Source organism: Bos grunniens, chromosome 22 (assembly GCF_055505025.1).
Source record: "Bos grunniens cultivar Pamir isolate PY7600 chromosome 22, Bosgru_T2T1.0, whole genome shotgun sequence".
Taxonomy (NCBI): Eukaryota; Metazoa; Chordata; class Mammalia; order Artiodactyla; family Bovidae; genus Bos; species Bos grunniens.
The window spans coordinates 50,882,198-50,910,163 of record NC_141186.1 but is presented as its reverse complement, the minus strand read 5'-3'; the positions used below and the strand labels follow the sequence as shown (position 1 = coordinate 50,910,163).

General features: G+C 60.9%; 3 protein-coding genes across 26 annotated transcripts in view; 2 read left to right on the top strand and 1 right to left on the bottom strand.

The window, feature by feature from the left end:
- The first annotated feature begins 472 nt into the window (after nucleotides 1–472).
- Nucleotides 473–9,002, top strand: APEH (acylaminoacyl-peptide hydrolase). 4 transcript variants are annotated; one of them, XM_086368011.1, is made up of 22 exons: nucleotides 473–506; nucleotides 582–714; nucleotides 1,177–1,303; nucleotides 1,680–1,767; nucleotides 1,867–1,942; nucleotides 2,032–2,195; nucleotides 2,362–2,499; nucleotides 2,596–2,687; nucleotides 2,770–2,810; nucleotides 2,896–3,017; nucleotides 3,466–3,526; nucleotides 4,604–4,701; nucleotides 5,156–5,207; nucleotides 6,075–6,163; nucleotides 6,630–6,768; nucleotides 7,260–7,343; nucleotides 7,431–7,511; nucleotides 7,858–7,946; nucleotides 8,057–8,247; nucleotides 8,356–8,458; nucleotides 8,551–8,657; nucleotides 8,751–9,002. In XM_086368011.1, the coding sequence occupies exons 1-22, from the start codon at nucleotides 495–497 to the stop codon at nucleotides 8,854–8,856; spliced, it is 2,193 nt and encodes a 730-aa protein (XP_086224137.1). In that variant the 5' UTR covers nucleotides 473–494; the 3' UTR covers nucleotides 8,857–9,002. The 4 variants fall into 4 exon arrangements, with proteins under 4 accessions (XP_086224137.1, XP_086224140.1, XP_086224138.1 ...); XM_086368014.1 differs by lacking the exon at nucleotides 1,177–1,303; XM_086368012.1 differs by lacking the exon at nucleotides 7,260–7,343.
- A 420-nt stretch (nucleotides 9,003–9,422) lies between these two features.
- Nucleotides 9,423–14,722, bottom strand: MST1 (macrophage stimulating 1). Of its 12 annotated transcripts, none has more exons than XR_015151652.1 (18): nucleotides 14,259–14,352; nucleotides 13,240–13,387; nucleotides 13,049–13,161; nucleotides 12,854–12,968; nucleotides 12,621–12,757; nucleotides 12,422–12,538; nucleotides 12,156–12,274; nucleotides 11,822–11,978; nucleotides 11,509–11,639; nucleotides 11,320–11,422; nucleotides 11,036–11,172; nucleotides 10,913–10,948; nucleotides 10,701–10,821; nucleotides 10,465–10,542; nucleotides 10,176–10,322; nucleotides 9,989–10,095; nucleotides 9,750–9,889; nucleotides 9,423–9,657 (listed from the first exon to the last, which is right to left on the bottom strand). XR_015151652.1 is itself a non-coding variant. In XM_086368005.1 (18 exons), exons 1-18 carry the CDS (start codon nucleotides 14,350–14,352, stop codon nucleotides 9,496–9,498), a joined length of 2,178 nt encoding a protein of 725 aa, XP_086224131.1. In that variant the 5' UTR covers nucleotides 14,353–14,722; the 3' UTR covers nucleotides 9,423–9,495. The 12 variants fall into 12 exon arrangements, 6 of the variants coding, with proteins under 6 accessions (XP_086224131.1, XP_086224133.1, XP_086224134.1 ...); XM_086368005.1 differs by having other exon boundaries at nucleotides 11,810–11,978; nucleotides 12,418–12,538; nucleotides 14,259–14,722; XM_086368007.1 differs by having other exon boundaries at nucleotides 12,418–12,538; nucleotides 14,259–14,358.
- RNF123 (ring finger protein 123) overlaps nucleotides 14,713–27,966 on the top strand; it is a 25,470-nt gene continuing 12,216 nt past the window's right edge. Inside the window, exons 1-23 of one of the 10 annotated variants that reach the window (XM_086367984.1) lie at nucleotides 14,713–14,852; nucleotides 16,897–17,014; nucleotides 17,267–17,351; nucleotides 19,933–20,015; nucleotides 20,142–20,236; nucleotides 20,574–20,628; nucleotides 20,745–20,830; nucleotides 21,105–21,191; nucleotides 21,405–21,472; nucleotides 21,667–21,792; nucleotides 22,164–22,278; nucleotides 22,362–22,466; nucleotides 22,875–23,000; nucleotides 23,110–23,202; nucleotides 23,274–23,347; nucleotides 24,037–24,154; nucleotides 24,323–24,416; nucleotides 24,603–24,664; nucleotides 24,853–24,924; nucleotides 25,110–25,230; nucleotides 25,742–25,843; nucleotides 27,075–27,181; nucleotides 27,549–27,747. In XM_086367984.1, coding sequence (XP_086224110.1) covers nucleotides 16,933–17,014; nucleotides 17,267–17,351; nucleotides 19,933–20,015; nucleotides 20,142–20,236; nucleotides 20,574–20,628; nucleotides 20,745–20,830; nucleotides 21,105–21,191; nucleotides 21,405–21,472; nucleotides 21,667–21,792; nucleotides 22,164–22,278; nucleotides 22,362–22,466; nucleotides 22,875–23,000; nucleotides 23,110–23,202; nucleotides 23,274–23,347; nucleotides 24,037–24,154; nucleotides 24,323–24,416; nucleotides 24,603–24,664; nucleotides 24,853–24,924; nucleotides 25,110–25,230; nucleotides 25,742–25,843; nucleotides 27,075–27,181; nucleotides 27,549–27,747 — 2,155 coding nt within the window. In that variant the 5' untranslated portion in view covers nucleotides 14,713–14,852; nucleotides 16,897–16,932. Of the gene's footprint in view, nucleotides 14,853–15,174; nucleotides 15,641–16,896; nucleotides 17,015–17,266; nucleotides 17,352–19,370; nucleotides 19,511–19,932; nucleotides 20,016–20,141; nucleotides 20,237–20,573; nucleotides 20,629–20,744; nucleotides 20,831–21,104; nucleotides 21,192–21,404; nucleotides 21,473–21,634; nucleotides 21,793–22,163; nucleotides 22,279–22,361; nucleotides 22,467–22,874; nucleotides 23,001–23,109; nucleotides 23,203–23,273; nucleotides 23,348–24,036; nucleotides 24,155–24,322; nucleotides 24,417–24,602; nucleotides 24,665–24,852; nucleotides 24,925–25,109; nucleotides 25,231–25,741; nucleotides 25,844–27,074; nucleotides 27,190–27,548; nucleotides 27,748–27,966 lie in introns of those variants that run through there. The other 9 variants (XR_015151649.1, XM_086367982.1, XM_086367986.1 and 6 more) reach the window with 9 other exon arrangements.

Below are 27,966 nucleotides of genomic sequence, written 5' to 3'. Positions count from 1 at the left end.
TACCCTCGCTGGGCTCAGAACCTCCCACTCCGCCCCCGACTCCCGCGTCTTCGAAGAGTCCTCAGTCTATGGTGTGGCCTCAACCCCTCTTCTCGTGGGCCCTGTAGTTACTCGCACACTTCGCCCCTCCCTAAACACCAGCGCCTTTATTCCGTCCCTTCCCAGTAATAGGCGAGGACTTGGCCCACAGAGCTCGCCTCTCATCAGCCTAACCCGCCCCGAGAAGCTGCCTTCTTTCCGGGAGATCCCTGCTCTTCCCCTGCAGGACTCCAGCGACCGCAGCCCCTACTTGTTCCTTACAGGCCCCGCCTCTTTACCATCGAGGCCCCGCCCCCACTGGCTAACCGTCCTCGCCCATTCGTCGAAAATCCCGCCCCTCTCACTTCACTGCAAGCCCGTGGCGAAGGCGGGCTGGGCCTCTCCGGTCTCCGCCCCCGGAGCCTCACTTCCGGGCGCCAGCAGGCCCCGCCTCGCCCTGGCGGCCCAGAGCCACCATGGAGCGGCAGGTGAGGGATCGGCCCGCGGTTCCCGTGGTCTTTGAAGCCCGGGCCGGGCCTGACCCTGCTGTGTCCCCTGCGCAGGTGCTGCTGAGCGAGCCCGAAGAGGCGGCGGCGCTGTACCGGGGCCTTAGCCGCCAGCCCGCGCTGAGCGCCGCCTGCCTGGGCCCGGAGGTCACCACGCAGTACGGGGGTCGCTACAGGACGGTGCACACTGGTGTGTGTTTGGAGGGGATTCGGGGAGAGGAGGGGGACGTGGAGGGCTCGCTGCCTGACGGTGCACACGGGTGTGTGGAAGAAGGCCGTTCTTGAAAAGTGGGTGTGAAAGGGTGCCTCCCCAAGAGGCCCGTGCACACAGGTGTATGGGGTGGGGGTGGGGCTACCTGGAGTATTAGGAGCTGGTGCCCATGAGTGCAGAGCCTGGGCCTTGTAAGGGTTGCCCCCATCGTCCTATCCCACACCCACCCTCAAGGTTCCAGGGTGGATGCTAGGAGCAGTAATGGTTTCTCTCCTGAGATGTTGTCAGCTTAGGCTCTGGAGCCCTAGACTTGAGCTGGGTTTGGGTGTTACCCATCCTGCCCCCAGAATATCTGGAGACAGATTGAGGGAGGTGGGGGCTGGGGAGGGGAGCCCGTGCCAGGACTGGTCAGGTTGAGCAGTCTCATGCCTCTCCTCGCAGAATGGACCCAGAGGGACTTGGAACGCATGGAGAACATCCGATTCTGCCGCCAGTACCTGGTGTTCCATGATGGGGACTCAGTGGTGTTTGCAGGGCCTGCGGGCAACAGTGTGGAGACCCGGGGGGAGTAAGTTTGAGGGAGGAAGCTCGTGCGCAAGGCCCCAGCCATCAGCAGGCCTTTTCTGAATGCCTACCATGGGCCATGGTGTGGGTATGACCCAGAAGGGAAGCCTGGAGTCAGGTTCCTGCTCCTTGGGAGCTCAGACAGCCTCTAGTGACATGGTCATAAGCGCTGGAGGCCTGCTCCAAACTTGGGATGGGACTAGAGGCCCTGCCCCAGGAAGCGGAGGCAGGCAGCTGCTGGGAAAGGACTAGAGGGCTGCAAGGGTGGGTGTGGGCTGGAGCCTGAAGAATCTTGTGTAAGAGGTTGACCAGTAAGGGGACCGGATGGGCTGTCACTGGGTGGGAGGTCGTCCTGACCCGCTATCCTGTGTCGTCCTCAGGCTGCTAAGCAGAGAATCTCCTTCAGGCACCATGAAAGCCGTGCTGCGCAAGGCTGGAAGCACTGGGGAGGAGAAGCAGTTTTTGGAGGTGAGTCTGCACAGGACCAGGTGGTGGGCAGCTGGGGGCTCTGTCCCACCGATGAGACTCTGTTTGAGGACAGGCAGCCTGACTACCAGATGTCCTCAGGTCTGGGAGAAGAACCGGAAGCTCAAGAGCTTCAACCTGTCAGCGCTGGAGAAACATGGGCCGGTTTACGAGGATGGTGAGGCAGCCGGCTGGTGAGCAGGCAGGGCGGCCAGGAGGGGCAGCTGTAGCCCCGGGCTCCCCCTGATCGGCCTTCCTTACACCCAGACTGCTTTGGCTGCCTGTCCTGGTCACACTCGGAGACACACTTACTATACGTGGCAGAGAAGAAGCGCCCCAAGGCTGAGTCCTTCTTTCAGACCAAAGCCTTGGACATCAGTGGCAGCGATGATGAGATGGCCAGGCCGAAGAAGCCAGACCAGGCCATTAAGGTGCTCATGACCATGGCCAGTTGGTGAAGGCTCCCCCGGGCAGCCCTCGAGCTCAGTACGCTGTCTGCCCACACTGTGCCTACCAGAACTGGGGAGGCACTGGCTTCCAGGTGGCAGGGCAGGCTCCCACAAGACAGGCTGGGCATTGAGTGTCTTGTGTTCTCAGGGGGACCAGTTTTTGTTTTACGAAGACTGGGGAGAAAACATGGTTTCCAAAGGCAGTCCTGTACTCTGTGTGCTGGATATCGAGAGTGGCAACATCTCTGTGCTTGAGGGGGTCCCTGAGAGTGTGTCCCCTGGCCAGGTTAGTGCTGACTTGGCCTGCATCACTCCTGGAATCTGGGGGCCCTGCCTGAGTGACTGCCCCTTGTTCACACCTGCCCCGTGGTCTTGTTTACAGGCCTTCTGGGCCCCTGGAGACACAGGTGTGGTGTTTGCAGGCTGGTGGCATGAGCCCTTCCGGTTGGGCATCCGCTTCTGCACCAATCGGAGGTGAGGACAGTCAAAGGGATGGGGCAGGGCGCCTTGCAGCTCAGACTGGCCTTGAAGCTGAGTGTCTCTCTGGTGGTTCCAGGTCAGCCCTGTACTACGTGGACCTCACTGGGGGGAACTGCGGTACGTGCTAGCACCTGCCCGTGCTTTACTGACACACACTGGGCCCGGGCAGCCTGCATGATGCTTACATTTCTGTCTGGTCCAGAGCTCCTCTCGGATGACTCTCTGGCTGTCACTTCTCCCCGGCTGAGCCCAGACCAGTGTCGCATCGTCTACCTGCAGTTCCCATCTCTGGTCCCCCATCAGCAGTGTGGCCAGTTGTGCCTGGTGAGCTGGGGGGAGGCAGGGGTGGGGGGAGGTCAACAGGAGGAGGGGATGGTGGATAAGAGCTGAAGAGTCAGTTTCGACTCCCCACGAGCCCCTCAGTGGACCTCGTGTCCTGGGTGCAGTGATGGTGTGAGCTCCACCCGGCCTTCTCTCCAGGCAGGGCCTAGAGGCTGAGAGTGCTATCCTCGGAGGCTCTGTACAGTCAAGACTCACCACCTGGAGAGCATTCTCTGTCTACAGGAATGCTTCTCATCTGCACGCGGCTGGGCTCTGCAAGGGGCTGGGAGATAGTGGGCTCTGGGCCCCTCGTGAAAGTCAGAGGCCTCTCCAGACTTCTGGTCCAGGTCACCAGAAAGGAGATACATTGGGCTCCTCTCAGGTCCTCCCCTTCCTGCCCTTAGGGCGCTGCCAGTCCCCTGGTGGGCCTAACCACCCTGTTGTCTTGCAGTATGACTGGTATACCAGGGTCACGGTGGTGGTGGTGGATGTCGTGCCTCGGCAACTGGGAGGTAAGGGGTGTATGGCGGGGCGGCTGCTCGGAGCCTGCAGCTCTGTTCTCTAGCCATCTGTTCCCCTTGCTCAGGGCCAGCCCCCTCAGCTCTTCTGTCCTGAGTTCCTTCTGAAGTCTTCCCTTCTGCCAGACCACCCCAGGTTCAGCTGCCGCAGCAGGTGGGGCCATCACCATCAGGCATGGTTCTGACAGAAGGAAGTTACTTGGACCAGAGCTGAGACGGTTTCATTCAGGCTGCAGCCCAAAGGACTACCTTTCTTGTCCTTCCAGTGGCTGATTAAAGCCCCTGCTCCTTCACGGGCTCTCGGAAAGTACACTAGGTTGGCAGGTCCTACCCCCAAGGGTGAACCCCCACCCCAGCGTTTGTCCAGTCCAAGCCCTCTGGGAGGGTGGCTCTTGGCTGATAAGCTCCAGTCACAGTCTCAGGTGCTCACAGCTCTGCTTGGGATCCCAGGCTATCCCAAGGATGTGAGGGGTGAGTCTCCTGCCTTCTTGGGCCACCTGGTCCGTTCCAGGACACAGGGACAAGGGATGCTCTCCTTTTCCTCTCTTTGGGCTAGAGGGATGCAGCTGGTATGAATTCTGGCCCTGCCCCATATTAGCTGGGTGTTACTGGGCAGTATCCTGACCCCCTGAGCTTCCATTCCTTTATGTGAAGGGGAAGTGGTTGTCCCTGCTCTTTGTGAGACTGTAGTGAGGGTTAAATGAGTGATGATACTAGAGGGTAGGATTTATTTAGGCTCCTGGGCCAGGCAGTCAGCTAAGTATGGTAACGGACAGACAGGTGTTACCTTGGTTACAGCATCTGCTCCTACGAGGGGCCCAATAAGAGCAGCTCACAGGAATGCCAGTGCCTACTGTTTCTCTCAGGAGCTCTTAATCTCCCCCTCTCCTGGGCCCTCAGAGGCCTCTGCCCTTCAGCCCACACTTCAGGCAGCTCCTCATCACCTCGGGTACCCATGTGTGGGGCCCCAGGTGAATTCCCCAGCAACCCAGCCTTCCTTATAGTCTTGCTGCTCCCCACCCCCAACCCCCTCCACTCTTGGACATGGCCCCCAGCTCTTTGCCTTTGCAGAGAACTTCTCTGGGATCTACTGCAGCCTGCTCCCTCTGGGATGCTGGTCAGCTGACAGCCAGAGAGTGGTTTTTGACACAGCTCAGCGCAGCCGGCAGGTAAGGGGCTGTATTGAGAGGCAGCCCTTGACCAGTCCCCAGGAGCTGCGGGCCTGGGACATCTAGGGGACATAGGGGTGCCATGGGAGTGGACCCCTGAACACCACCATATGGGGAGTTGATGGAGGTGGGACAGTGGTTTCTCCTCAGGGTTGAGCAGGGACACCACAGTATGCCAGCCTCCTTTGGTGTGTGATATCATTGGGTCCTCAGGGTAGCTAGAAGGAGCTCAGAGGCATTCCCTCTCCTGCCCAGGGTCACTCAGCACATTGTGATGGAACTGGGATTTGAACCCAGGTCCCCAGGCCACACCTACTGTTCGGAGTAGCTGTCGCCATAGTCACTCACGGATCTGGCCTGGCCCCAGGGTTCCCAGGAAGGTAGAGAGGAGGTGGGGGCAAGACCCGAAGGGCCCTTGGATGTGGTGCCACACATGGCCTCCCCTCTGCTTTAGGACCTGTTTGCTGTGGACACCCAGATGGGCACTGTGACCCCTCTGACGGCTGGTGAGCAGGGCCAGGGAGGGGCCAGCCAGGCCGGGGGAGGGACCGGAGCTCAAGCACACAGGGCTGCAGCAGCGCTCGCGTCCACTCTGCACCACTGACTGTCCCACAGCCTCAACTGACAGCTTTGAAGACCCTACCTCTGCAGGACCCTCCGCCAGCCAACAGACTGCCTCCCCGCCTCTGCCTGCTCCCCCCGCCCTGTGTCCCGGCACTGCTCAGCACAGCCCCCACATGGCTCCTCAAACCCACACAAGTCTCTCTGGCCAGGATCGGCCAGAATCACCCTCCCCACTCTTCAAACCTCAGGCAGAGGCACCTCTGCTTCTCTAGGGCTCAGGAGAAGACCTGTTGGCTCCTTCATCTTCCTTTTACCCAGGCCTGATGATCCTGCCCCTAAAATGTTTTTTGAGTCCTCCACCTGCCCAGGCTGTACTCACCCCTCCACAAAGCTACCAAAGCGTTATTCCCAAACTGCGTTTCATCGTACAGTCCCCGGCTTAGGAATCTTACTCTCCTTGGACCCCACTGCCTAGAATCAGCACCGCACCCCCGGCCCCAGCCTCCTGGGCCCAGCTGCCACCCTGCAGAGTGCATTCGTCAAGGGGTGGGTGGATGTACCATGGGGTCTGGTGTGTCTCCATATCTGGCAGTACCAGGGCACAGCCACTGGATGGGTGGGCTGAGAAGGAGGCTCTCCCGGAGCTGTGTGCAGTTGGCTGTCATTGGCTGTGACATCTCTCTGTGGGCATCCCTTTGCTGTTCAGGGAGGAAGGGGCAACTGGCTTTAAAGCTGCCACTCTGGGGGTTCTGGCTCTGCAGTTGTGGGGCGGGGGGTATGGAAGTAGTGGTGGCCTCTGCCTTTTCCAGGGGGGTCAGGTGGAAGCTGGAAGCTGCTCACAATTGACCGGGACCTCATGGTGGCCCAGTTCTCCACGCCCAACCTTCCTCCGTGCCTGGTGAGTGTTGGTGGGCCACAGACCAGGAGGCAGGGATTCTGTGCAGGTGGAGTTCCCAGGTCAAGGAACTGACCCAAGTCTTGACTGGCTGGTCAGTTCATGAGTAGCCAGTATGCAGACTCAGCTCAGGATAGTCCACGAGATCTGGCACCAGCTAGAGCTGAGCTGAAGTTTGCTTCAGCTCAGCTGAGAACTAGGCTGAGCTGAAGTTTGCTCCGTACAGAACAGGGTGCCTGGGAAAGTGCTCAGTCCTCTGGCGTAAAATAGCCTAGAGGCTGAGGAGGGAGGGGTACCTCTGTGTGGTTGGGTGAGTGCCCGTGTATATACCAGCTTACGACAGGAGTCCACGCCGTGCCCTCTGGAGGTGGGCAGACAGCCTAGTAGAGCGAGGGCTGTCCATGCTCACAGTGGTAGGAAGGCTGGGAGGCAGCCAGGCCACCTGTGACCCACTCTTTTCCCTTGGCAGAAAGTCGGGTTCCTGCCTCCTGCGGGGATGGAGCAAGAGGTGGTTTGGGTGTCCCTAGAGGAGGCCGAGCCCATTCCTGACATCTCCTGGAGCATCCGGGTACTACAGCCACCCCCAGAGCAAGAGCATGCGCAGTATGGTGAGCTGGGCAGGGGCAGAGGGACACCTTCTCCAGGTTCCCCAAGCACACAGCATCGGTGGTCACCTTTCCCGTTTTCCTGTCTCACATTTTGGAGGGGAGGGTTTTGAGATTGTCTCTTAAGAGCTGTTCTGCTCCTCTTGTGGATGATCATGGGGAGTAGTGTCCAGGCATCTAAGCACCTGCTCTGGGCATCATCGGGCCGTGTCATCTGTGGTGGGATAGTGGAGCCCAAAGAAACCAGGCGTACGCGAGGCCTCTGTGACCATACCTCCTCCAGAATGCTGTCCCTGCAGAGAACAGGACTCCCCAACCAGGGTAGAAGGAGCATGAATGAGCCCCCTGGGGTCCATGCATCACAGTGTGGGCTACCTTGGCCCAGCCTCCTGTGTCAGAGGTCAGCCCTAGACCTGCAGCTACAGCAGAGGCTTTAGCTGGCAGAGCCCTAGGCAGTAGCCCTGGGTCTGCTGACTACTGCTTCTCCCCTGCAGTTGGTCTTGACTTTGAAGCGATCCTTATCCAGCCCAGCAACCCTCCAGATAAGACCCAGGTGCCCATGGTGGTCATGCCCCACGGTAGGCAACTAACCTAACAGCCCCTGCCCTTCCTCTCCACCCCTCCTTAGCTGGCTATTTCACCCTCTGTCTGTTCCCTATCTGCAGGGGGACCCCATTCATCCTTTGTCACTTCCTGGATGCTACTCCCAGCCATGCTTTGCAAGATGGGCTTTGCAGCTCTACTAGGTGAGGGGGCAGGGCCCTGCAGCTCTGGTGGGGCCGTGGGGTGGTCATGGGGTGGGCCTGGTTGGTGCAAGTGTTGTGGGTACTGCCCTCATCTCCAGGCCTCTCTGCAGCCCTGAACTGGTAATCACTATCAGAAACTGCCCTGACCCAGCCTCAGGCACCATGGACTAACTTGGAACTCCCATGAAAGGGCATGTGGCCACTGGGCCATCTCCAACCTCTTGGCCCCTTCCCCTGGCATCTGATGCAGCTAGCCCCAAGGCCTACTTCACATAGAGGTGAAAGGGTATCCAGGGCTCCAGGAATGTCACTTGACCACCCTGTCTGGTCCCTCCTTGGCTTCCAGTGAACTATCGTGGCTCCACGGGCTTTGGCCAGGACAGCATCCTCTCCCTCCCCGGCAATGTGGGCAGCCAGGATGTGAAGGATGTCCAGGTAGCAGGGACTGGGGCTTCTGGACAGGCTGGGAGGGTGGGACAGCGGGGGTGTGGCTCCATTCAGCTGGGCAGGCTACTGGCTGCAGCATGATCTGCCCCACCCTGTAGTTTGCAGTCGAGCAGGTGCTCCAGGAGGAACACTTTGACGCAGGCCGAGTGGCCCTGTTGGGTGGTTCCCATGGCGGCTTCCTGTCCTGCCACCTGATTGGTCAGTATCCCGAGACCTACGGCGCCTGCGTGGTGCGGAACCCTGTGATCAACATTGCCTCCATGATGGGCTCCACGGACATCCCTGACTGGTGGGTGTGCCCACAGGCCCCCTGCCCGTCTCCCCTCCCCTCCATATCTTCATGGAGCTCCCAAGGGCCCCAGCGCTCCCGGACCTGCATTAGCATGGTGTCTTGTAGGTGTGTGGTGGAGGCTGGCTACCTCTACAGCAGTGATTGCCTGCCAGACCCCAGCGTGTGGTCTGAGATGCTGAACAAGTCACCCATCAAGTACACCCCTCAGGTATGGAGCCCTCCTCGCCTCCCCACCAGCAGTGCACCACCAGTCTGTCCAGGGCCCTGGGCCCTGCTCACCACTGCTCCCCACATACTTAGGTGAAGACACCAGTGTTACTGATGCTTGGCCAGGAGGACCGGCGTGTGCCCTTCAAGCAGGGCATGGAGTATTACCGTGCCCTCAAGGCCCGGAACGTGCCTGTTCGGTGAGTGCATGCAGCAAGACAGCCCTCACAGCTGGTAGGCTGGTGAGCAGCAAAAGCACCTCGATCCTCACACACTGCTGCTCAATCCCCCAGGCTCCTGCTCTATCCCAAGAGCACCCACTCACTCTCAGAGGTGGAGGTGGAATCCGACAGCTTCATGAATGCTGTGATCTGGATGTGTACGCACTTGGGCCACTGAAGCCCTGCCCCTCGGCACGAGCTGGGTGGCATATGCCACACTGGGCTCTCTGGCAGAGCGGCGAGAGGCTTCCTGGTCTCTGGACTTCAATGGACGGGTGAGCCGAGGAACATGGGCTGCGTACTCATAATAAATGAAGACACAGAGTCTGGTTCCTGCTGGTACTTTGTACCAAGCCACCGCTAACCCCAGCCCCACCCTTGGGGTTCAGAGACTATAGGCCCCTGGGTATGGTAGCCATCAGGTTGGCATCTACCTCCAGGGTGAGAGGTAGGGGACAGTGAGAGGCTCAGTTATCACCTGTCCTGGCCAAGTAGTTCTCCACCAGGCTAGCTCCCTCAGCTGCAGCTCCTTGTGTTAGAAACTGCCCTACACCACTTTGTCCTCCCTGCAATTGATTTAGGGGACTAGTGAGGCCCTGCCCTTCCATAGCACCCACAGGTTAAGGCAGTCCTAGGGCAGATCACCCCGCCTAAGATGTACTGGGCTTGAGTCACGCAGGCCCTGCTGCGGGGTTGCCAATTCATTCCCCAGAAGCAGAGGCTAAGAAGCACCCTGCACAGACATCAAGAGGAAAGGTGGCTTTATGTCGGACAGAAAGCTTCAGGCTTGCCAAGGCACACAGGATTGAGGCTGGGACTAGCCCAGCCTCATGACCTTGTGAATCCAGTCCACAAACACAGAGACACGCATGAAGATGGCTGGCCAGCGGGGCCGTGCGCACACTCGGTTGGGGATTATAATTCCCTGCAGGACCCAGCAGTCATGAGTAAAGCAGGCAAGTGGGCCCCCGTAGTCACCCTGGTAGGTGCAAGAACTGGTAAGGGGGGCCTGGGCTGTGGCAGAGACTAGCCCCCTCGGGGGTGAAGCTGGCCAGGGACCCTGCCACTGACCTCACAGGCTCCCACTGGGGCCAGCAGTCCTGCAGTACACATCTCACTCTCCCGTACGCGTCCTCGGTGCTTGACATTACATTCCTGGTTGGAGATGACACTCAGGAGGGCTATGTTCAGGACCGTGTCATCCCCTGTACCTACGGTGAAGGGAATGAGCAGAAGGAGAGGGTCTGCGGGTGGGAACCAAGTTGGGGCCTATTGGCCTGGAGAAGCCCACGCCTCTGCTGTTCTCTTACCTTTGGTCTCACCCCAGCCTGCAATCTCACACCTGGTGCCTGGAGGCACCACATACCGCTCAGGGGGCAGGCAGATCAGGGCCACACGCTGGTTCAGGATCACAGGTCTTGAGCGAGAATGAGGGCTTTCAGGGTCTGAGGCCACAAGGCCCAACCCCACCTCACACCCTCTTGAGTTCTCACACACCTCTCCAACTTGAGCAGAACAAGCTGGGAACCAGAGGGCCCACAGACCATCTTGGCCATTGGGATGTGCTGCAGGTCTGGCTCCCCAGGCTGTGGGTCCTGGAACAGGGTGCCCAGCCACACCTCATAGCCCACGAGAGACATATGGCTGAGAGAGAAGCTCTGCTAGATGAGTTGAGACTCAGGGTCTGCCGCCCAGCGCTCACCTGGTGACTTGCCAGGGAAGGTGGCTGAGGGGGAGACGAAGGCTGGGGGTTGGGACTGGGTCCCCAAACCTAAGGGAGGCTCACCAGGAGGAGAAACACTGCCGGGCAGTCAGAACCCACTGCTCCTTCACTAGGGAGCCTCCGCAGAAGTGCTGGCCCTGCCTGCAGGAATGCGGGTTAGGAAATGGTCCTGAGACCCAGGCTGGACCTGCCATCTCCAGGTCCCCTCCAGATGGGGGCAGGTTCCCACCCTGCTACTGGCACAGGCATAGAGGATATAGCTTCAGCCCATCTTGGGGAGTCAGGCAGTCATGCCTCACCGGTTGCGCAAGCTGACTGTCCAGGGTGAGTTCCCAGGCTGGCCCCCGACCACACGCAGCTTGGAGTGCAACGGGTCCACTCGTGTCACTCTCTTGCCACATTTATCAAACAGCACCTGGTCTGGGGGACAGAGTGTGCTGGGTGAGACCCCCGACTGGATGGACCTGGGGGTGCAAAGGGGCCACAAGGAACGCCTGGCCCAGGTCCATACGTGCAGTCTCCAGGATGGACGGCTGTTGGTCATCATCTGAAAGATCCAAATTCAGCATTAAGGGAGCCAGCCTTTGGCAGTGGAGGCTAAAGGCGGGGCCGGGGTTGAGTCGCGGGTGCTTACCACAGCGCCGCAGTGCACAGTAGTCGAATGGAGTCCCTGGGTCCGTGGTGTAGCACCAGGGCCCGTGACTATCCCCGTCTGGGTTCCGGCAGAAGTTTTCCTCCAGGGGCGTGTGTGGGGCAGAAGTGTGCTTGAACCTAGGCCGAAGAGGGGAGCAAGATCAAAGGGTAACCCCAAGCACTCCAAGCACTGACCAAGATGCCTAAGCTTGGCACCCTAGGCGTTGTCCCGGTTGGGGCCTGTGGCCTGGGTCTGGGAGGTGCCAGGTGCGCGGACAAGCTTACTGCGGCTTATGTGGCGTCTCAGCCGACCAGTTCTGACACCGGATGCCCTTTCGGGTCTTGCTAACAGAGCCGCGGTACAGTTCCCCCGCGCCATGATAGCAGTCTGCAGTGGGCGGACAAGGGAGACCGTCAGCCGGTTCTCGCCCTAGCCCTCTGGCTCCGTGCCTCCAGCCCCAGCTTAGGCCTTACCCTCGGGCCGCACGTCGTCGGTGCAGCGCCGGATCTGGTAACAGAAGGCCATGCGCATGCCAGGCCGCGATGTGAAGCACCAGGGCGCCTCCGATCCGTCGGGGTTTCGACAGAAGTTCTCCCGAAGGTCTCTGAGCAGGCACGCTGCTTAGCCCAGGTGGGTCCCAGCCCGCCAGCAGGAGCCGCAGTCCAGCCTTCAGCTTCTCCCCAGGTCTCGCCTTCCTTCAAGCGCCGCCCGGGACACCCCCTCAGGTCCCATCCCCAGGAGTACTCAGCTCCCAGTGGCTGCCAGCCAACTCACTTGCACACATACTTTTCCGGCGCAAAGCGATGCTGATGTGGGAGCTGTGCATCCCAACGCTGGCAGGGCACGCCCGCGGCGGTGGTGTTGACTGTGCCCCGGTAGCCCTCGCCTTTTCCGCGGAAGCAGTTGAGCGTCGTGGCTTCCTGGCTCGGCTGTGCCTCGGACCCTTGGATGGACCGAGGCCGGTCGGAGCCGGAGTCGGAGCTGAGACCCGGTCGCGGGCTGGTGCGGAGCCCCAGGGTCTCTGGCCCTTCGCCGGGTCACGCCCAGCCCTGCCTCTCGCCCCCAGGCCACGCCCCCACGTATCCCAGGTGCCCTCCCAGGCCCCGCCCTCACGCTGTACCGCAGCGGGGGAGGTCGCAGAACTCTCTCTCCATCTGCGGGTCGGTGGTATAGCACCAGGGCCGCTCCGAGCCGTCCGGATTCCGGCAATAGTTGTCGTCCAGATTTTTGTCCAGAAACCTGGGGGCGGTGGCCAGGCGTAAACAAGAGCCTGGTACTCCCCTGTCTGATCCCATCCACTGGGCATTCTATCGCCCCGCCCCTGGAGACCTCGGCCCTCCCCTTGCCCACCCTCCTCTCGCGCCGAGCCCGCCCCCGCGTACTTGCCGGGCTCGAAGGGGTGTGGGTGCGGGTGCTGCAGGTCCCAGCGTTGACATTCGCGTCCTGACTCGGTGCTGTCCACTGAGCCGCGGTAATCCTCGCCATTGCACCAAAGGCAAGCGGCTGGAGACACACGGGGCCGATGGGTTCGTGGACGGGCGTGGGCACGCGCCTCCCGCCCCAGGCTTGACCGGGAGCCGCTTACCCTCTCGGCAGGACTTTATGCCGCAGCTCTGGAAGCGCACGGCAGGGTCGGTTGTATAGCACCAGGGACCTCCCGGGTCCCTGTCCGGGTTGCGGCAGAAGTTCTCCTCCAAGCCGTTCCGGAGTGTGGGTGTGAACCTGTGAGAGCAGCAATACAGTGCGAGCTGGGGGGGGGGGGGGGGGGGGGGCGGCGCCAGGCGGGCAGAAGCAGAGGGAAGCTGCTGTCTGTCTCACTTGTGGTCATTGGGAAACCTGTGGCTCCAGCGCTGGCAGGGTAGGCCACCCACGGTGATGGCCACAGTGCCCCGGTACTCGACCCCGTTGTCCACGATGCAGGTGCGAACATAGTCTGGGAGCAAAAGACCCAGAATCAATAAGGCTGGAGACCTCAGCAGCCCTCTCCCCAGAGCACCCTTCGCAGCCACTCACTTTTCTTTTGGAAGAGGTCACAGCGCCCGGAACGCTGCAGTCGTGTATGAGGTGAGTGCTGGGTCCATGGCAGCAACTGGCAACCATGGCTGCTCAAGTTGTAGTGGAAGGCCCTGGGAAGAAGAGGCACAGGGTCACCATTGCCCAGGTTCCGCTCCCTCCAGTCTTATCTAGGTCCAGTGGCCACTCACCTGCAGTCCAGGAGGGGCCCACAGAGGCCTGCACATTCCTCAGCATTTGCCACATCTTCTTGCCAAGGCCCGGGCCCCACTGAGTGTAGCAGGTGTTGCAGCTCCGTACCCCGAAGCACCTGGAAGTCATTCAAGGGCGAGCGCTGCCCTGCAGGGTGGGCATGCGAATCAGCACATGCATATCAGCATGTGCACACTTTATTCATTCAGGAGATCAAAATACAAGGCCTCTGGAGTGGGTCAGTGACCCTTCAAGGGTCAGACCCCTGTACTGGATGGGAGGAGCAGGCTCAGACGTGACTGTAATCACTAGTGCACCTGTTTAGTGGGCAAGGCACTGGGCTCAGCTGTAAAACATATACTCTGAGCGCAGTGCCTGCTGGTGCTGGCCCTATGGAGCTTATGCTAGCTCGTTTCTCACGTGAGGATGTGAAGGCCCAGAGCTATCTTATTAACAAGGCAAAGGCCCAACCCAAGCATTCTGACTCCAAGTCTAAGTTCTAACCAGCATAAGGGTAAATGCTGAAAGTGTTGGTCGCTCAGTCCTGTCCAACTCTTTGCGACCCCATGGACTGTAGCCTGCCAAGCTCCTCTGTCCATGGGATTCTCATGGCAAGAATACTGGAGTGGGTTGCCATTTCCTTCTCCAGGGGATCTTCCCAACCTAGGTCTCCTGCATCGCAGACAGATTCTTTACTGTCTGAGCCACCTAACCAGCATAAGGGTATATGCTAGGTAGGAGGATTAGGTCTGGTTCATAAGGGATAAATGCCTGCATGTGTGTATGTGTCTATGGTCCTAACACTGCCTCAAAGCTACAGCAGACATTTCACCGCAGGCCTGAATAGGCAATGTGTTTGTGTTCCTTTGGCTGCCCAGCTCTGTGAAAGAAGCCAAGGTCACTCACTGCTACAGGCTCAGTAGGAAAGCAAGTTCCTGGCTCAGATAGCAGGATGGGCCTGGGGCCGGCCCCTTTCTGAAGGCAGATGGGGATCAGGGCTGAGGGGAAGGGCACTTACCAGGGGCCCCTGAGAACCATATCAGAAGCAGCAGGAGTGGCAGCCACCCCATCCTCCTGGCTGGAGGCTGCACTGTGACCCACCACAGCCCCATCCGGGAAGTTGTGAAACCTGTCCCTACGGGATTGGGTGGCTCTGTCTCCACACCCCCACTCTAGGCTTGCTGGGATCTGACCTGAGACCCAGTGGCAGTAATGGGGGTGGTGCCAGGTCTCAAGCCCCCTAGGTGAGGTACAGGGGCCCTCACTCTGGCATAGTTACCCCCAAGAAGCCTCCCAATATAGTGGGCAGTGTTGGAAGGGTTCACTGGGGATACTTGAGGTGCTGTGGGGTGGGGGTGTGCAGCCCTCACAGCCTAGGCCCCTCTGAAGGGAAGGGCTGTATGGATATGCTTGCTGCCAGGGGCCAGGGTTCCAGCCTTAAAGTGGTGATATTAAATTTTCCTGAGTTTCAGCTTTCCCCTGTAAAGTGGAGAAAATTCCCTGTTGCTTTGATGACTGATGGGCCCCCACGGGGGCAGGTCTGCCTACGCCTCTGTCAGCAGAGCCCAGGGAAGCTCTCCTCGCCCGGCCAGAGGTGCCATCCCTGGGAAAGGTGAGCGAGGCCACGCGTCTGGCCTGAATGGAGGTGAGGGTGACAGGTGGCAGAGACCCTTGGGAGGAGCAGCCTTTCGGACGTCCTAGCGGACCTTTGGGCCGGATCTCCAAATACGGGCAGGAGTAGAAAGATAGGCGGCCAAGGTCTCTCAGGACACAGCGTTAACGGCACGGCTGGGCCAGGAGCTCCTCCCGCGCAGGTAGGGGACGGAGGCGAAAGAGGTTGGGCAGTCGGGGCGAGGCGGGCTCCGGGAACATCCCGGCTTGGAGGCTACAGAGAGGGGCGCCACCTAGCGGAGGCCGGGCGCGGGTCGGTGCGCGTGCGCGTGCGCGTGCGCGTGCGCGTGCGCGGCGGCCCGCGGTTTGGCCACGGACGGGCGCCGTAGTCGAGTGTTGGGCGGATGTTGTGAGCCGGGACTCGGCGGCGGAGGCTGGGGGGTGAGTGAGGGGCGGCCGGGTTCCGAGATGGGCGGGCTTCCCCGTGGCTCCCCTTGCGTCCCCGGCCCGTCCAGTTGTGAAAGTGCTCGCCGCGCGAGGGATCGCAGCCTGTGGTGCCGGAGTCCGGGCCGGAGCTGGCCTGGAGGGTCCGCCAGAGCTTGGGGCCGGGACCGAGGCGACTTGGGGGAGACTAGCGGTGCCCTCGCGTCCTTGGGGGTGGCTTCGGTTCCGAGCCCGGAACCCTCGGCGGGGTTGAACGGGACGACGTGGCAGGGAGCCCCCGGGCAAGTCAAGGCCCGCCTCCCACCTGGGTCCTCAACACCTGACACCTGGAGTGGATGTCTGGAGGTTTGCTCATGGGTTCCATGACGACGTCTAACCTGTCGTGCACCTGCTCTGTGTCAGAGGGCCGGTGTTGGGCGGCAGGGCAGGGAGTCGCCTTCCTGAGGGGCAGGCGTGGTGCCGACTGGGAGCGGGCAAGAGTGTGTGGCGGGAGCAGAGGAGCTGTTTGGGGTGAGATAACAGAGAGGAGTTCTGTCTCAGGCATTGCTGGCGGACTAGGCTCTACAGCCGCACCGACTAATAGAACTTTCTGTGATGATGGCAATGTTCTTTATTTTTGGTGTGTAGTCCAGTAACCATTAACCACATGGGGCCACGGAAATCCTTGAAACGTGACCGCTGTAATTGAGAAATTGACTTTAAAATTTTTTAACTGTTCCCGACCCAGGGATTGAACCCGCATCTCTTAGGTCTTTCTGCATTGGCAGGCGGGTTCTTTACCACTAGCTCTGCCTGGGAAGCCCTCTGAAACTTGAACTGAAATTTAAAGAGCCACATGTGGCTAGTAGCTGCTGTGTTGGGCTGCACAACTCTAGATCAGTAAGGCTGGCACCAGCGACTCAGTGCCCCTTCGGAAGCAGCTGTAGCAACACCATGGTGTGTGGGGGACGAACAGCAGTGGGAACAGTGTGTTCTGTAATGAGGGCAGGGGTGCTGCTGTAAGGGGATAGGATGCTGTGTGTGTGAGTAGGGACAAGAAAACTTGCAGACCTTTGGAATAGAGAAGGGAGGAGGATCCTGGAACTGAGGCAGGGGGTCCTGGCCTTGGATGTCAGTAAGATTTGCAGCTGGAGATGGCACCAAGGCCTTTGGATGGTGGACTAGGTGTAGGGTTCTCTCTTCCACATTTGGACCCAGCGTGGCTGATAGCTGAGAAGGATGCAGGAGCTCTGCTCCTGAGCCACCTCCCTTTGGACGCCTTGGTCTGATTTCCCACTGGGTTGAGGCGTTCGTTACTAGTTTGGTTTAACAAACACATATCTGGCATCTGCTCCCTGTTGGGGCCTGGGTGAGCACTGGGCCAGGTGAGGTCTGTCCCACCGTCAGACCCCCACCCACCCTCCCTGTGTAGGAAGTGGGAAACCCCTGCTTGGAGGGCCCCAGAGTCTGGCAGAGCGGTGAGAGACTTCCTGGGTTGATGCGTGTGTGAGTGCCCGTGCAGCGGCTTCACCTGTTCCTAGGCCTTCCTGACACCCCAGGATTGAGGTCAACATGGGAGCCCTTGGCTTCCTTCGAATAGACAGGCTCTGCCTCTGCTTAAGCCCTCAGGACTACAGGCTGCCCACAAGAGATGAAAGATGGCGTCCAAGGAGGGCGGCATGGCTTTCTCGCGCAAGAGCTACAAACTGACTTCAGATGCTGAGAGATCCAGGGTCACAGGTAAGGGCTGGCAGGGCAGGGAGGAGGCTCCCAGTGTTGAGGGAAGCAGGAAGAAGACACAGAGGCAAGCATGTCCCGGGTCCATTGAGCCCCAGGCCCTCTTGCACCTCCCTGGACCTATGAGCCGCCTCTTCTCCACCAGCAGCCATGGAGCAGGGCACCCACCGGGACTGCTCCTCTGGCCTGTGTGCTGGCAGGGGCTGGGAGCCACACTGACCATGCGTCCTTTCTCCCTTCTAACCTGTGGCCCAGGCATCGTGCATGAGAAGCTGCTGAGCGACTACCTGCACCGTGTCTTTGCCTCTCCTGATCACAGACCCGCGGCAGCCACCAGCAGGTATGGCCGGATGGCTCTCCCCTTCCTCTGCGGGGCCAGACCAGAGGCAGGAGGCTGGGGTGTGGGGAGGGAGGCTGGGCTCTGGGGAGGCTGGCTTGCGTTCTGTCCTCGCTCTGATGCTCCTGACTGCGAGACCTGTGGCCCAGAGAGTACCAGAGTCTCTGCCCTGGCGGTGCTGGTACCTCCCTTGAGGGAGTAGCGGAGGTCAGGGGCACGGTGCAGGCTTAGTCCTCAGTGTGGCACTTCACACCTGCTCTACACGCAGCATCTGGTCTGTGCGCCCCTGCCCTTACCTCCAACGCACCCTGGCCCTCTGTAGCCTCTGCTGGATCTATAATATGCAGACTCCACCAGCCCTTTATTCCCTGTACATTTAATGTATTTAAGTTGAGCTTATTTCCAAGTTATAAGTGCAGTTTAGCAGCAACTTGTAGAAGCAAAAGCATCTGCCATCTTCTTCTAATATAAACGACCGCTCATGATTCCATTTTGTGTTATCTCATAATGTATGCAGTTTGGGTTTTGTCGTGTGCGAAATTTGCTTAAAATTTTTGTCACTGTCAGTTTCTTTAAAGTTATTGAGGAATAAGTGGCATACCATAAACTGCGTGTATTTAAAGCACACCATCTAGTAAGCTGTGACACAGATAACCTGAGAAACCATCACTGCATGGACATACCCCAAAAGCTTATCGGAGTTTTAAATCCTGTTTTTGTCATCAGAGGTTATTCCTGCCTGGTTTTCTACGCTACAGATTGATACTGGTGGGCATCTTTTAGGGCCAGGAATCTGCCTGAGCACTGCCCTGGTTTGGGGGGCTTTGGTTTTTGTAAACAGTGCTGCATGGACGCCCAGGGTTGGGATCACGTGCCTGGAGTGTTTGAATCTCAGTCACTCGTAGGACTGCTGGTGAATTTCTTCTTCTTCAAAGGGTTCTGAACATTCTTCCTCCTGCAGTGAGGCATGGGTGTCCCTGTGTCTCAGCTCCCTCGCCAGCCGGCCGTGTTCTGTCTTGCACAGTCTCTGCTCACTGGGCAGGCCCAAAGGGCCCCCCTTCCATTTTAGCAGCCATGGTGGCCAAAGGGTTTCCACTTGTGGAGGGCTGGGCCCGCCTCTATCCCAGCCCCAGTCCTGGCCTGTCCCCAGGCCACCCGATCCCTCCCTCATGTGACAGCAGGAGTGATCCTGCTGCCACTGGCACCGCTATTGCCAGGAGTGAGAGCAGGTGGCGGAGCCGTTAGTCAGTGGTGCTGGGGACGCAGAATTCTGGGTCAGGACCTGGGCAGGCCAGAAAGGCCAGGCCAGGGCTGAGGGTGGCCAAATGGGAGGTGCTGCAGGCATTCACTGAGGCCGAGTCTCAGACTGCCTGCCCGCAGCTGCTCTTAAAAGCAGGCACAGGACTGGGGCAGCCCTCCCAGCGTGGGCCTGTAAGAAGTGCCCTTGAGGAAGCCTGCTTGATCTGTGGGCCCGCTGGGGGTGTTAAGACACAGAGGGGCTCCAGCCTTCCACATTACTGGCAAGGCACCCCACTGCACAGCTGCCTCTTGGCCTTGACCTGGGGCTCCACAGCAGTGGGGAGGAGGCTTCGTGAGTCTCTCCTTCTTGCAGCTCAAGGTCAGTTGTAGCTCATGGTGTGGGAACATACGGCCCCTGGGCCTGGGCTGAAGCTACTTAGCCATAGAGTCGGTGTGCTGGCCCATCCATGTGCTCTTCCAGGGCCTGACCTCTCGGGCGGTGAGCAGGCTGTGACCTGGGATTCGACATGGAAGAGCAGGTGCCAGCAGTCTGTGGGCTGGATCCGGATGGGCCTTGGGCCTCTGCTCCTGGAGCCCTGCTAGTTACCACCACCTCATTCCTGGCTATTCTTAGCAGCTGAGCTCAGGATTAGCTGGCCAGCATTAGGCAGAGCTCTTTCTCCTCTGGGCATGTGTGCTGGGAGGATGAGGGGGCCACTCAGACACATCCTCCCGGCCCCTCTGGCCGGGGCAGGTGGCCTGCCGTGTGCTCTCCTCTCCTCTGCAGGTGGGTCCAGGACACAGCCAGCCAGAAGCTAAGAGGGCTGAGCCCTGCATCCTCCCAGGACATGTCTCATTCAACACACAGGCTTCCCTGGATGGGACCACAGACCTGGGGTCAAGGATTGGACTGGCTGGTCTTGGTACTGAGCATCCTGGGGTTCTGCGCTTCTCCCAGCCCTCCTGGCCCAGGCGTAATCAACAAGCCACCTTCAGGAGTGGGCAGGTCCTGGGCTGCACAGGGAGCATTATTGCTCGGACTCTTCACAGTATCTCTGACATACAGCTGCTCCATTTGTACAGATGAGGGGATTAAGGCTGACAGAGGGATCTTCCTTCTTCTTCTTTTTTCTTTTCAAATCAGTCTTGCAATGCTCCAAGTTTAGTGGATAACCCAGTCTCTGACCCCCAGCATCCCAGAATGTGGGACTGGCACACCCCTTGTTCTGGAGTCTGGGCAGCCACCCTCCTCAGCTCAGGAGAAGGGGACTGGGAGAGGGGTTTGGCGTCATCTGGCTGGTTTCAAGGACTTGGGGGCCCCCTCTCAGCCTCTCACTCTCCCCAGGAAACCCCTGAACTTCCAGAACCTGCCAGAGCATCTGGACCAGCTGTTACATGTGGATGACAAGGAAGACGAGGAGAGCCAGGGTAGATGACAGCGTCAATCTAGAAGGGGGTTCGGGGGCTGGGTGGGCCTGGGGGGCTCGGTGCCCTCTCTGTGTCTGCCTGAGCCTGTGCCCGGCCCAACCCCTCACCCTCTTCTCTGTTTTTCAGAACAGGTTGAGGGGCGGCTTGGCCCGTCCACTGTGGTCCTCGACCACACAGGTGGCTTTGAAGGGCTGCTTCTAGTGGATGATGACCTCTTGGGGGTGAGCAAGGGCAAGGCCTGGGGCCCCATATCCAAGCCCCTCCTGATGTGGCCCATTGAGTCCCCATCCCCCAAACCTTCCTGACAGTAGCCCCGAAACGCTCTTGGTGTGACCCCAACCCCGAGGTCTTCCCAACACAGCCCCCTCCCATCATGCTTCCAGCCCAGGATCCCTCCTGACCCGGGCCTGGGCCCTTCCGCCCTGTTCCGGCACGGTTCAGCATTGGCCACGACAGGTGTCGCCACTGAGGCGAGCCGAGTTGGCATGGGACTGTGCTCCCTTGGGGAGGCCCCCGTGTGCCCAGGAGGAGGCTCACCACCCCCTGCTCCCCACCCAGGTGATTGGACACAGCAACTTTGGGACGATCCGCTCCACCACGTGTGTGTACAAAGGTGAGACCATGCTCCACCATGGCCCAGGGAGCTGGCAGGGAGTTCGAGGGCCCAGGCCTCAGGCAGGAGGCAGTTTTTGTTTAAAACCCTGCAGGGTCTGACACGACTCTTTCCAGGGAAATGGATCTACGAGGTGCTCATCTCCTCCCAGGGGCTCATGCAGATTGGCTGGTGCACAATCAACTGCCGCTTCAATCAGGAGGTACCGGCGGAGAGGGGCCCTGCCCAGGCCTCAGCAGGGCTCAGGCAACCCCCAGCCCAATGCGGTCCTTTGAGGACCCTCACCTGGACTGTCCTCGGGAGGAGGACCATGTCCCACCCCATCCCAGGACACCGCGGCCCCAAAACAGCCCTCCTGCCTTCCCTGGGCGCATCAGCCCCCTTCAGTAGAGCCGTGTGGGTCCAAGGCTGGTGCCTGGCGGGCTCTGGTCCTGCCCCTCCCCACTCCCCGGACCTCATGGATGGCTCCTCCCTAGGAGGGGGTTGGAGATACACACAACTCCTATGCCTACGACGGCAACCGGGTACGCAAGTGGAACGTGACCACAACGAACTACGGAAAGGTGAGGCCACCTCACCAGCTGCCACCTGCCCTCTGCCCCTCCCGTGGCTCGGTGCGGGCAGCAGTGAGGGGGTGGAGGGCACCACAGGGGGCACGGACTCAGGTCCTCTGTCCTGGGGCCAGTCTCCCCTGGTGCAGTGCAGACGCAGGTGGAGGGGCAGCGTGGGCAGGGCCCTGGGCTCCTGCTCATCTGCACGGCGTCCTCCCCTGGCAGGCATGGGCAGCGGGGGACATCGTGAGCTGCCTGATCGACCTGGATGAAGGCACTCTGTCCTTCTCCCTGTGAGTCTCCCCTCTGTCCCCAGGCCTGGCCTCTGGGGCACCCCAGGCTGCCCTCACGGTCCAGGCCCTACTGTAAGGGCTTTGGCTCTGGCAGCCGGAGGGTGGGCAGCCCCGACAGAGGGCTGCTCACGGGTCCCTTTCAGCTACCTCCTTCTTTCTTAGCCCTGGCTCACGGGCCCTCCTTTCTGCTCCAGGAATGGTGTGTCACTGGGCACCGCCTTTGAGAACTTATCCAGGGGCCTGGGCATGGCTTACTTCCCAGCCATCAGCCTCTCCTTTAAGGAGTCTGTGGCGTTCAACTTTGGCAGCCGTCCGCTGCGATATCCTTTTATGAAGAAGGCAGTGGGCCGCTTGGGTGCGCTTGAGGAAGTTAGGAGCAGGGCTCCCTGCTCCCAGAGCTCTGTGGGCTGGGGCGGGCCCTGCTGCCGTGAGGAGTGAACGGGTAGGCTTAGGTGAATGTCAAGGATGATGCTTACACTAACCATCGTTGCTTTAGTTGAACAGTGAAGAGCATGAAGTGGCAAGTGGAGGTTCAGTCCACAGAGAAAGGGGAGGGAGGGGTGTGGTGCAGACTAGGCAGTCTGACCTCACAGCCCTGCCCTGGAGCCCAGGCCCCACCGCAGGGGTCTTGGCGGGAGCGGTGGGCGTGCTGAGCCACAGAGCAGCTGTTGCTGGCTTAACTCGGTGGTACCTACCCAGTGGCGGGCTACCGGCCCCTGCAGGACCCGCCGAGCACCAGCCTGGTGCGGGCACAGAGGTTGCTGGGCTGCTTCCGGGCAGTGCTCAGCATGGAGCTGGACCCCGTGGTGAGCCGGCATCCGGGCTGGGTGGGCTGGGGGCTTTCTGCAGCCCTCCGCCCCTCACCGTCCTCTCCTCCCCCGCATCCCAGGAAGGGCGGCTGGTGGAGAAGGAGAGCTCTGAGTGGCAGTTGCAGGGACAGCCCACCGTCCTCCTCACCCTGGCCCACATCTTCCATCACTTTGCACCGCTCCTGGTGAGGGGATGTGAGGGAGGGGAAAGGCCCAGGTTGAGGGCTGGGGTGCTGAGGTGTGTGAGGTCCAGTCGCCTCACCTGGCAGGACCCCCATGACCAGAGCTCTCAGACCTCAAGGATGTCATGGGGCAGCGGGGGCGGGGAGGAGGAGATGCTTCCAGCTGAGGGTATCGGGCTTTCTAGAAAAGATCCAGGGGTGGTGACATCCGAGGCCAAGGGAACAGCCTTTGCAGAGCCCCAGAGGGGCCGTGGGGCAGCGGCCTTTCCTGTGTCTCCATCAGACCCCGGAAGGGCTCCTCCATGTCTTAGGGGTCCTCCAGGGGGCCCAGGAGCAGGGTGGGGTGGGGGTGGGGGGCGGCCTGAGAGGGATAGAAGGCCGCCGCCTCACCAGCACCCGGCCCTGGTGCAGTGCGAGGTGTACGTGGTGGAGGCCGTGCTTATGAGCTTCCTGCTGGGCGTCGTGGAGGCGGGCCCCCCCGAGCAGGCGCAGACCGTGGTACACCACGTCCTGGACCTCCTGTGGCTCTTCATGGAGGTGAGGCCAGGACGGGGGAGGTGCGGGCAGGTATCGGAGAAGGCCGCGCGGACGGCTGGCTCGGGGCTGCCCTCGGCGGCTCGCCGTGCAACCTGACCCCCTCTTCCAGGACTACGAGGTGCAGGACTGCCTCAAGCAGCTGATGATGTCCCTGTTGCGGCTGTACCGCTTCTCGCCCATCGTCCCCGACCTGAGCCTGCAGGTGGGAGCTCCCGCCCCAGCCCTGAGCCCCCCAGGCCTCCCCCGCCCCCTCTGAGCACCCTCTCCCCACAGATCCACTACCTGCGGCTCACCATCGCCATCCTCAGTCACGAGAAATCCCGCAAGTTTCTGCTTAGCAACGTCCTGTATCCTCCCCTTGCTGCCAGGCAGGCCAGCCCTGCGGTGCCCGCTGGGGTCAGCGGAGGCCCTGGGAGGGCGGTGTGCCTTCAGCCAGGGCTCGCCACGGAGGCTCAGGAGGGCCAGAGCCACCTTGTTTCAGGACTCAGCCTTCCAGCACTTTCTCTCCAGAGCAGGGAGGGTAGCGCTACGCAGAGGTGAGTGAGGTGCCACCCGCGCCTGCACTCTTCAGCCAAAGTGCCGCACTTTTATCTGTGGTCCATGGCGGATGTTCCTGCGAGACCTTCTTTATGGAGTCAGCTCTTGTGTTTCCAGAAAAACATGGAGAATGGCAGGAGTAGGAAAGAGAGCGTGGTTTCGGGCCCCTGGCTGGGAAGCCTGTGCCGGTAGCTGTCCTGTCTCTCTGGGGTCCTCAGCCTCTAGGAGGCAGAAGCATATGGATAGGCCACAGCCCTCCGCCCAGCTGTCCCAGCATCTTCTCCTGTGACAAGCCGTGATTGGGTGCTTGCAGGGAATTGGGCAGGGAATTGACAACCACAGCCCTTTCTCAGGGCTCACAGGCAGGGCAGACAGGCACACAGCAGCCACGGGCCCCTGGGAGGGAGGCGGGCAGGCTCTGGGAGGGCTTCCCAGGGAGGACTCGCGAGGGTGTCCGGGGCCCTGGCAGTGAGTGGAGCTCTGCCTTGACGACCACCAGCTTCGATGTGCTGCGGTCTGTCGTCTTCTTTTATATCAAGAGCCCACTGCGTGTGGAGGAGGCTGGCCTCCAGGAGCTTATCCCGACCACGTGGTGGCCCCACCGCTCCCCCAGGGAGGTGAGCAGGCCTGAGGCGGGTGGGCGCGGTCTCAGCGAGGGCTGACCTGGGCTGTCTGAACCACCTGTGCTTGGCACACGAGGCCACTTCCTGGGCTGAGGGCTGGAGCAGGGGTCTCCTGGGTCCTGGGTGAGTCTTGCTGTCTCGGATCCCCCTGCCCCTGCCCAGGGCAAAGAGGAGGTGAGGGAAGAGACCTCTGAGGAGAGGCTCCGGCGGCGTGCCTACGAACGGGGCTGCCAGAGGCTCAAGAAGCGCATTGAAGGTTGGCCCCCAGCCTTGGGCACTGGGTGGGGGTGGAGGATTTGCGTGCAGGTGTACTTGGGGCACTTCGTGGAGAGCATGCCTAGGTGGGACGCAGGGATCCCTGGTGGTGGAGCCCTGATCCAAAGCTGCTCCCCTGCCCGTCTCCGGGAGCCTGAGGGTGTCCTGCTCTCCACCCCACCCCCAGTGGTGGAAGAACTACAGGCCCAGATCCTGAAGCTGCTGCTGAACAATAAGGATAACAACGGGGTGAGTGACTCCCAGGCCTGCCTGCGTCCCTGGTGGGGAGGGTGCCAGACGGGCCCCAGAGACCCAGAGGGCAGGGCTGGCATGGGCCCTGTGGCAGGGTGCAGGGCGGGGGCTGGGACGCACCACTGGGTCCAGCCTGGGGCCAGCGTCCTCAGTTCCTCACAGCCTCAGCTTTCCCTCCCCCAAAGGGTGAAGCTTCCAGGTACATCTTCCTGACCAAGTTCCGGAAGTTTCTGCAGGAGAATGCCAGCGGCCGGGGGGTAGGTGTCCCCACCACGGCCCCCCAGCTGTGTCGTGTGGTTTGCACCTGGCTTCGGGCACCGTCTGCTCGTCCCCTGCTGCCCTGCCCTCCCCACTGAGTCCCGGGTCCCAGGGCAGGGCCTCGGATGAGGAGCAGGCTGGCCCCTGGGCCACACAGACATGTGTCTCTCACCTGTGTCTACAGAACACACCCATGCTCTGCCCCCCCGAGTACATGGTCTGCTTCCTGCACCGCTTGATCTCAGCCCTGCGCTTCTACTGGGACGAGTACAAGGCTTCGAAACCACGCACCTCCTTCAGTGAGGGTGAGTGTGACCCGGGCCCCACATGGCAGGCGCTGGGCAGAGCTGGACACCGGGCAGCCTCTGGGCGTTGGCTGAGGCCAGGGCTGGGGGCACTGTCCCAGGCCTCCTGCCTGATGGAGCCCTGCTCCCTGGGGCACAGTGTTTGCTCTGATGGTCCCCAGCTTCCTGTCCTCCATAGGCCCCTTTCCTCGGTCCTTGCCCGCCCATCCCTTCGTCGGGGTTGCCTTGGGTGGGCTCTGAGGTGTTGGGGGCCCTGCATTTGCGTGGAACAGAGTCCTCTAGACTCAGTGGGAGCAGCCTGGATTGGGGGATCTCCCACAGGGCTGGGTCAGGGCCCTCTGATTCTCCCCTGGGTGACGCACAACCAAGAATGCCCCCTTCATCCCAAGTTGTGCTGTTCCTGGAACTGGCGTGAAACGGCAGAGGGCAGGAGTTGTAGGGGAAGGCTGGTCAGGTTGGTGGCCTAGGCCAGGGGTCCTGCTGGGCTCTGACTGCTGGTCTGACCTCGCAGAGGCCTACGTCCCACCCCAGATCTTCTATAACGGCAAGGTGGACTACTTCGACCTGCAGCGCCTCGGAGGCCTCCTTTCACACCTTCGGAAGACGCTCAAAGGTGTGCGTGGGCCTGTGGGTGGTGAGCAGGGCAGCTCCTGAGCCAGCCCTGCCTTGACTGCTGAGCTGCGCTATGTCCACCAGAGGGCGCCTGAGCTTCCCACCTGCTCAGCGGGGAAGATGCTGCTCTCCCTCCTTGCCTCCGGCTGTCGTCCGGCTATTCCTTCCCCTGCATCCACCCCAGAGGAGGTCTGGGAGCCCTGTCATGAAATCCAGGGCTGATGGAGCAGGGGGAGGGGAACCTCGGGGTCTCGGTGAGGCGTGGCGTGGGGTGAGGTGGCGCATGTTTGCTGCTTGAGCTGCTTTCGAGGTTGAGCACAAGCGGCTCCGGTGCAGAGGGCGGAGGGCACAGTGTGAACAGTGGCAGAGGTGCCAGCGGCAGCCCAGCACAGCCTGGAGAGGTGTGCCAGAGCCGGTGTGCCAGAGAGGAAAATGAGAGGCGGGAAGCGATGGGAGACGAGGCCTGGGAGTCTGCACGGCGGAGTCTGAAGTCCTGTGGGCTACAGAGTTGCTGGAGGCTCCTTCAGGGACAGGGGTAGCTTCGGAAGGTCCTGAAGCAGAGGAGCAAGGTTGGGGTTGGGAGTCTGCATCGTAAGAAGCTCCCTCTGGACACTGGGGTATGGAGGGTGGAGTGCAAGGGCCCAGAAGGAGACAAGGAAGCAAAGTCGTCCAGGCAGCAGAGGAGATGGGAGGATGTGGGGGGGAGGGAGGGGGTCAAGGATGAGCCCAGGCTTCCTGCCAGAGGCTGTGGGATTGAGGCCCCCTCAGGAACAGGAGCTGCAGGAGAGGGTAGTGCGGTGTGTTTGAGGGCCCAGCAATGCAGCCAGGATGAAGGCCTGGGCTGGAGGCAGAGCTGCTATGTCTGGCTGTCAGAATAGAGGTGGAGACAGGTCTACAGTGAGGCCCGGACAGCTCTGGATCAGCTTCAGTTTACGGAGCAGGACAAGGAGGTAAGTCAGAGGAGTAGGGGGTCCCTGGACAGAGTGAGGTCACGGAGATAAAGACAGAGGGAGCAACGGGAGAGCCTCCTGCCTCACTCAGCAGAACTTGCCCCACGAGACCCAGGGCCTTACGGTGCGGAGTGAAGGCTGGGTTGGAGCAGGTGGACGACAAGGCACAGGCACTGTGGTCAATGTGACTCCGGCACGCTCTCGCTGAGGGTGCCGGGGCGGCTCCTCCTGTGACCCCTCTCCCCTCCACTAGCCTGAGAGCCTTCCTGCCCTTCCTCCTAGATGACCTTGCCTCCAAGGCCAACATCCTGATCGACCCGCTGGAGCTCCAGGCGACCACCATGGATGACCTGGACGAGGACGAGGAGCCAGCCCCAGCTGCGGCCCAGGTGCCGCGGTAGGGGCAGGCGGGGGCTTTGTGTTGGGCTGTCCCTCTAGCATCAGGGCTGGAGTGTCACACAGGCCATCTCCCCGTCCATGCTGGCAAGGAGCTTGTCCCCCGGCAGGGTCCCGTGCTGTAGGGGAGGCTTGGAGGGCCGGTGTGGTGGGAGGGCTGCCAGCTGCTGAGGCCGTATGAGACCCCGGGCCTTGAGAGGCACAGTGAAGGCTGGGCGGGGGCAGTTGGAGGACGAGGTGCAGCCATGCGGTAAACGGGGCCCTGTGGAGTCTATCCCCCGCCCACGAGTCAAGGGAGCCCAGAGCGGGCCCAGGCCCTGGGATTGTTGAGTGGAGTCTGGCCTCCTCTCTCCACCGCAGCGCCCCATGCAGGCCCTGGCCGTGGGGGGTGCGCTGCCCCTGCCTCGGCCCGGCTGGCTCAGTTCTCCAACCCTGGGCCGAGCCAACCGCTTCCTCAGCACCGCAGCTGTGAGCCTGATGACCCCACGGCGGCCCCTGAGTGCCTCGGAGAAAGTGAAGGTCCGCACGCTGAGCGCAGAGCAGAGGACCCGTGAGGACAGTAGGTGCCAGGCAGGGCCGGGCGGGGCCCCCCTGACGGAACCTTCTGTCCTGTGAGACTCTTCCCCCTCGCAAAGCCAAGTACACCCGTTCCCTCCTGGTCCTGTGGCCTGGCAGCATCTCAAGGGTATGGGAAGTGCACTCTGAGGGCGGGAGATCAATGCTACAGAAATAGGTCCTGGAGGCAGGACCTTCCCCGCGCCCGCCTGGCTCCCACATT

Excerpts from the sequence above, each read along its gene's own strand:
- APEH (XM_086368011.1), top strand. Across the intron at positions 4,702-5,155 it reads CAGCTCAGCGCAGCCGGCAG|GACCTGTTTGCTGTGGACAC; the intron begins GTAAGGGGCTGT and ends CCTCTGCTTTAG. Across the intron at positions 7,512-7,857 it reads GGGCTTTGCAGCTCTACTAG|TGAACTATCGTGGCTCCACG; the intron begins GTGAGGGGGCAG and ends CTTGGCTTCCAG.
- MST1 (XM_086368004.1), bottom strand. The coding sequence starts at position 14,352 with ATGGGGCTGTGGTGGGTCACAGTGCAGCCTCCAGCCAGGAGGATGGGG. Across the intron at positions 10,323-10,464 it reads CGGCAGTGTTTCTCCTCCTG|CCATATGTCTCTCGTGGGCT; the intron begins GTGAGCCTCCCT and ends CTTCTCTCTCAG. Across the intron at positions 10,096-10,175 it reads GTTCTGCTCAAGTTGGAGAG|ACCTGTGATCCTGAACCAGC; the intron begins GTGTGTGAGAAC and ends TTCTCGCTCAAG.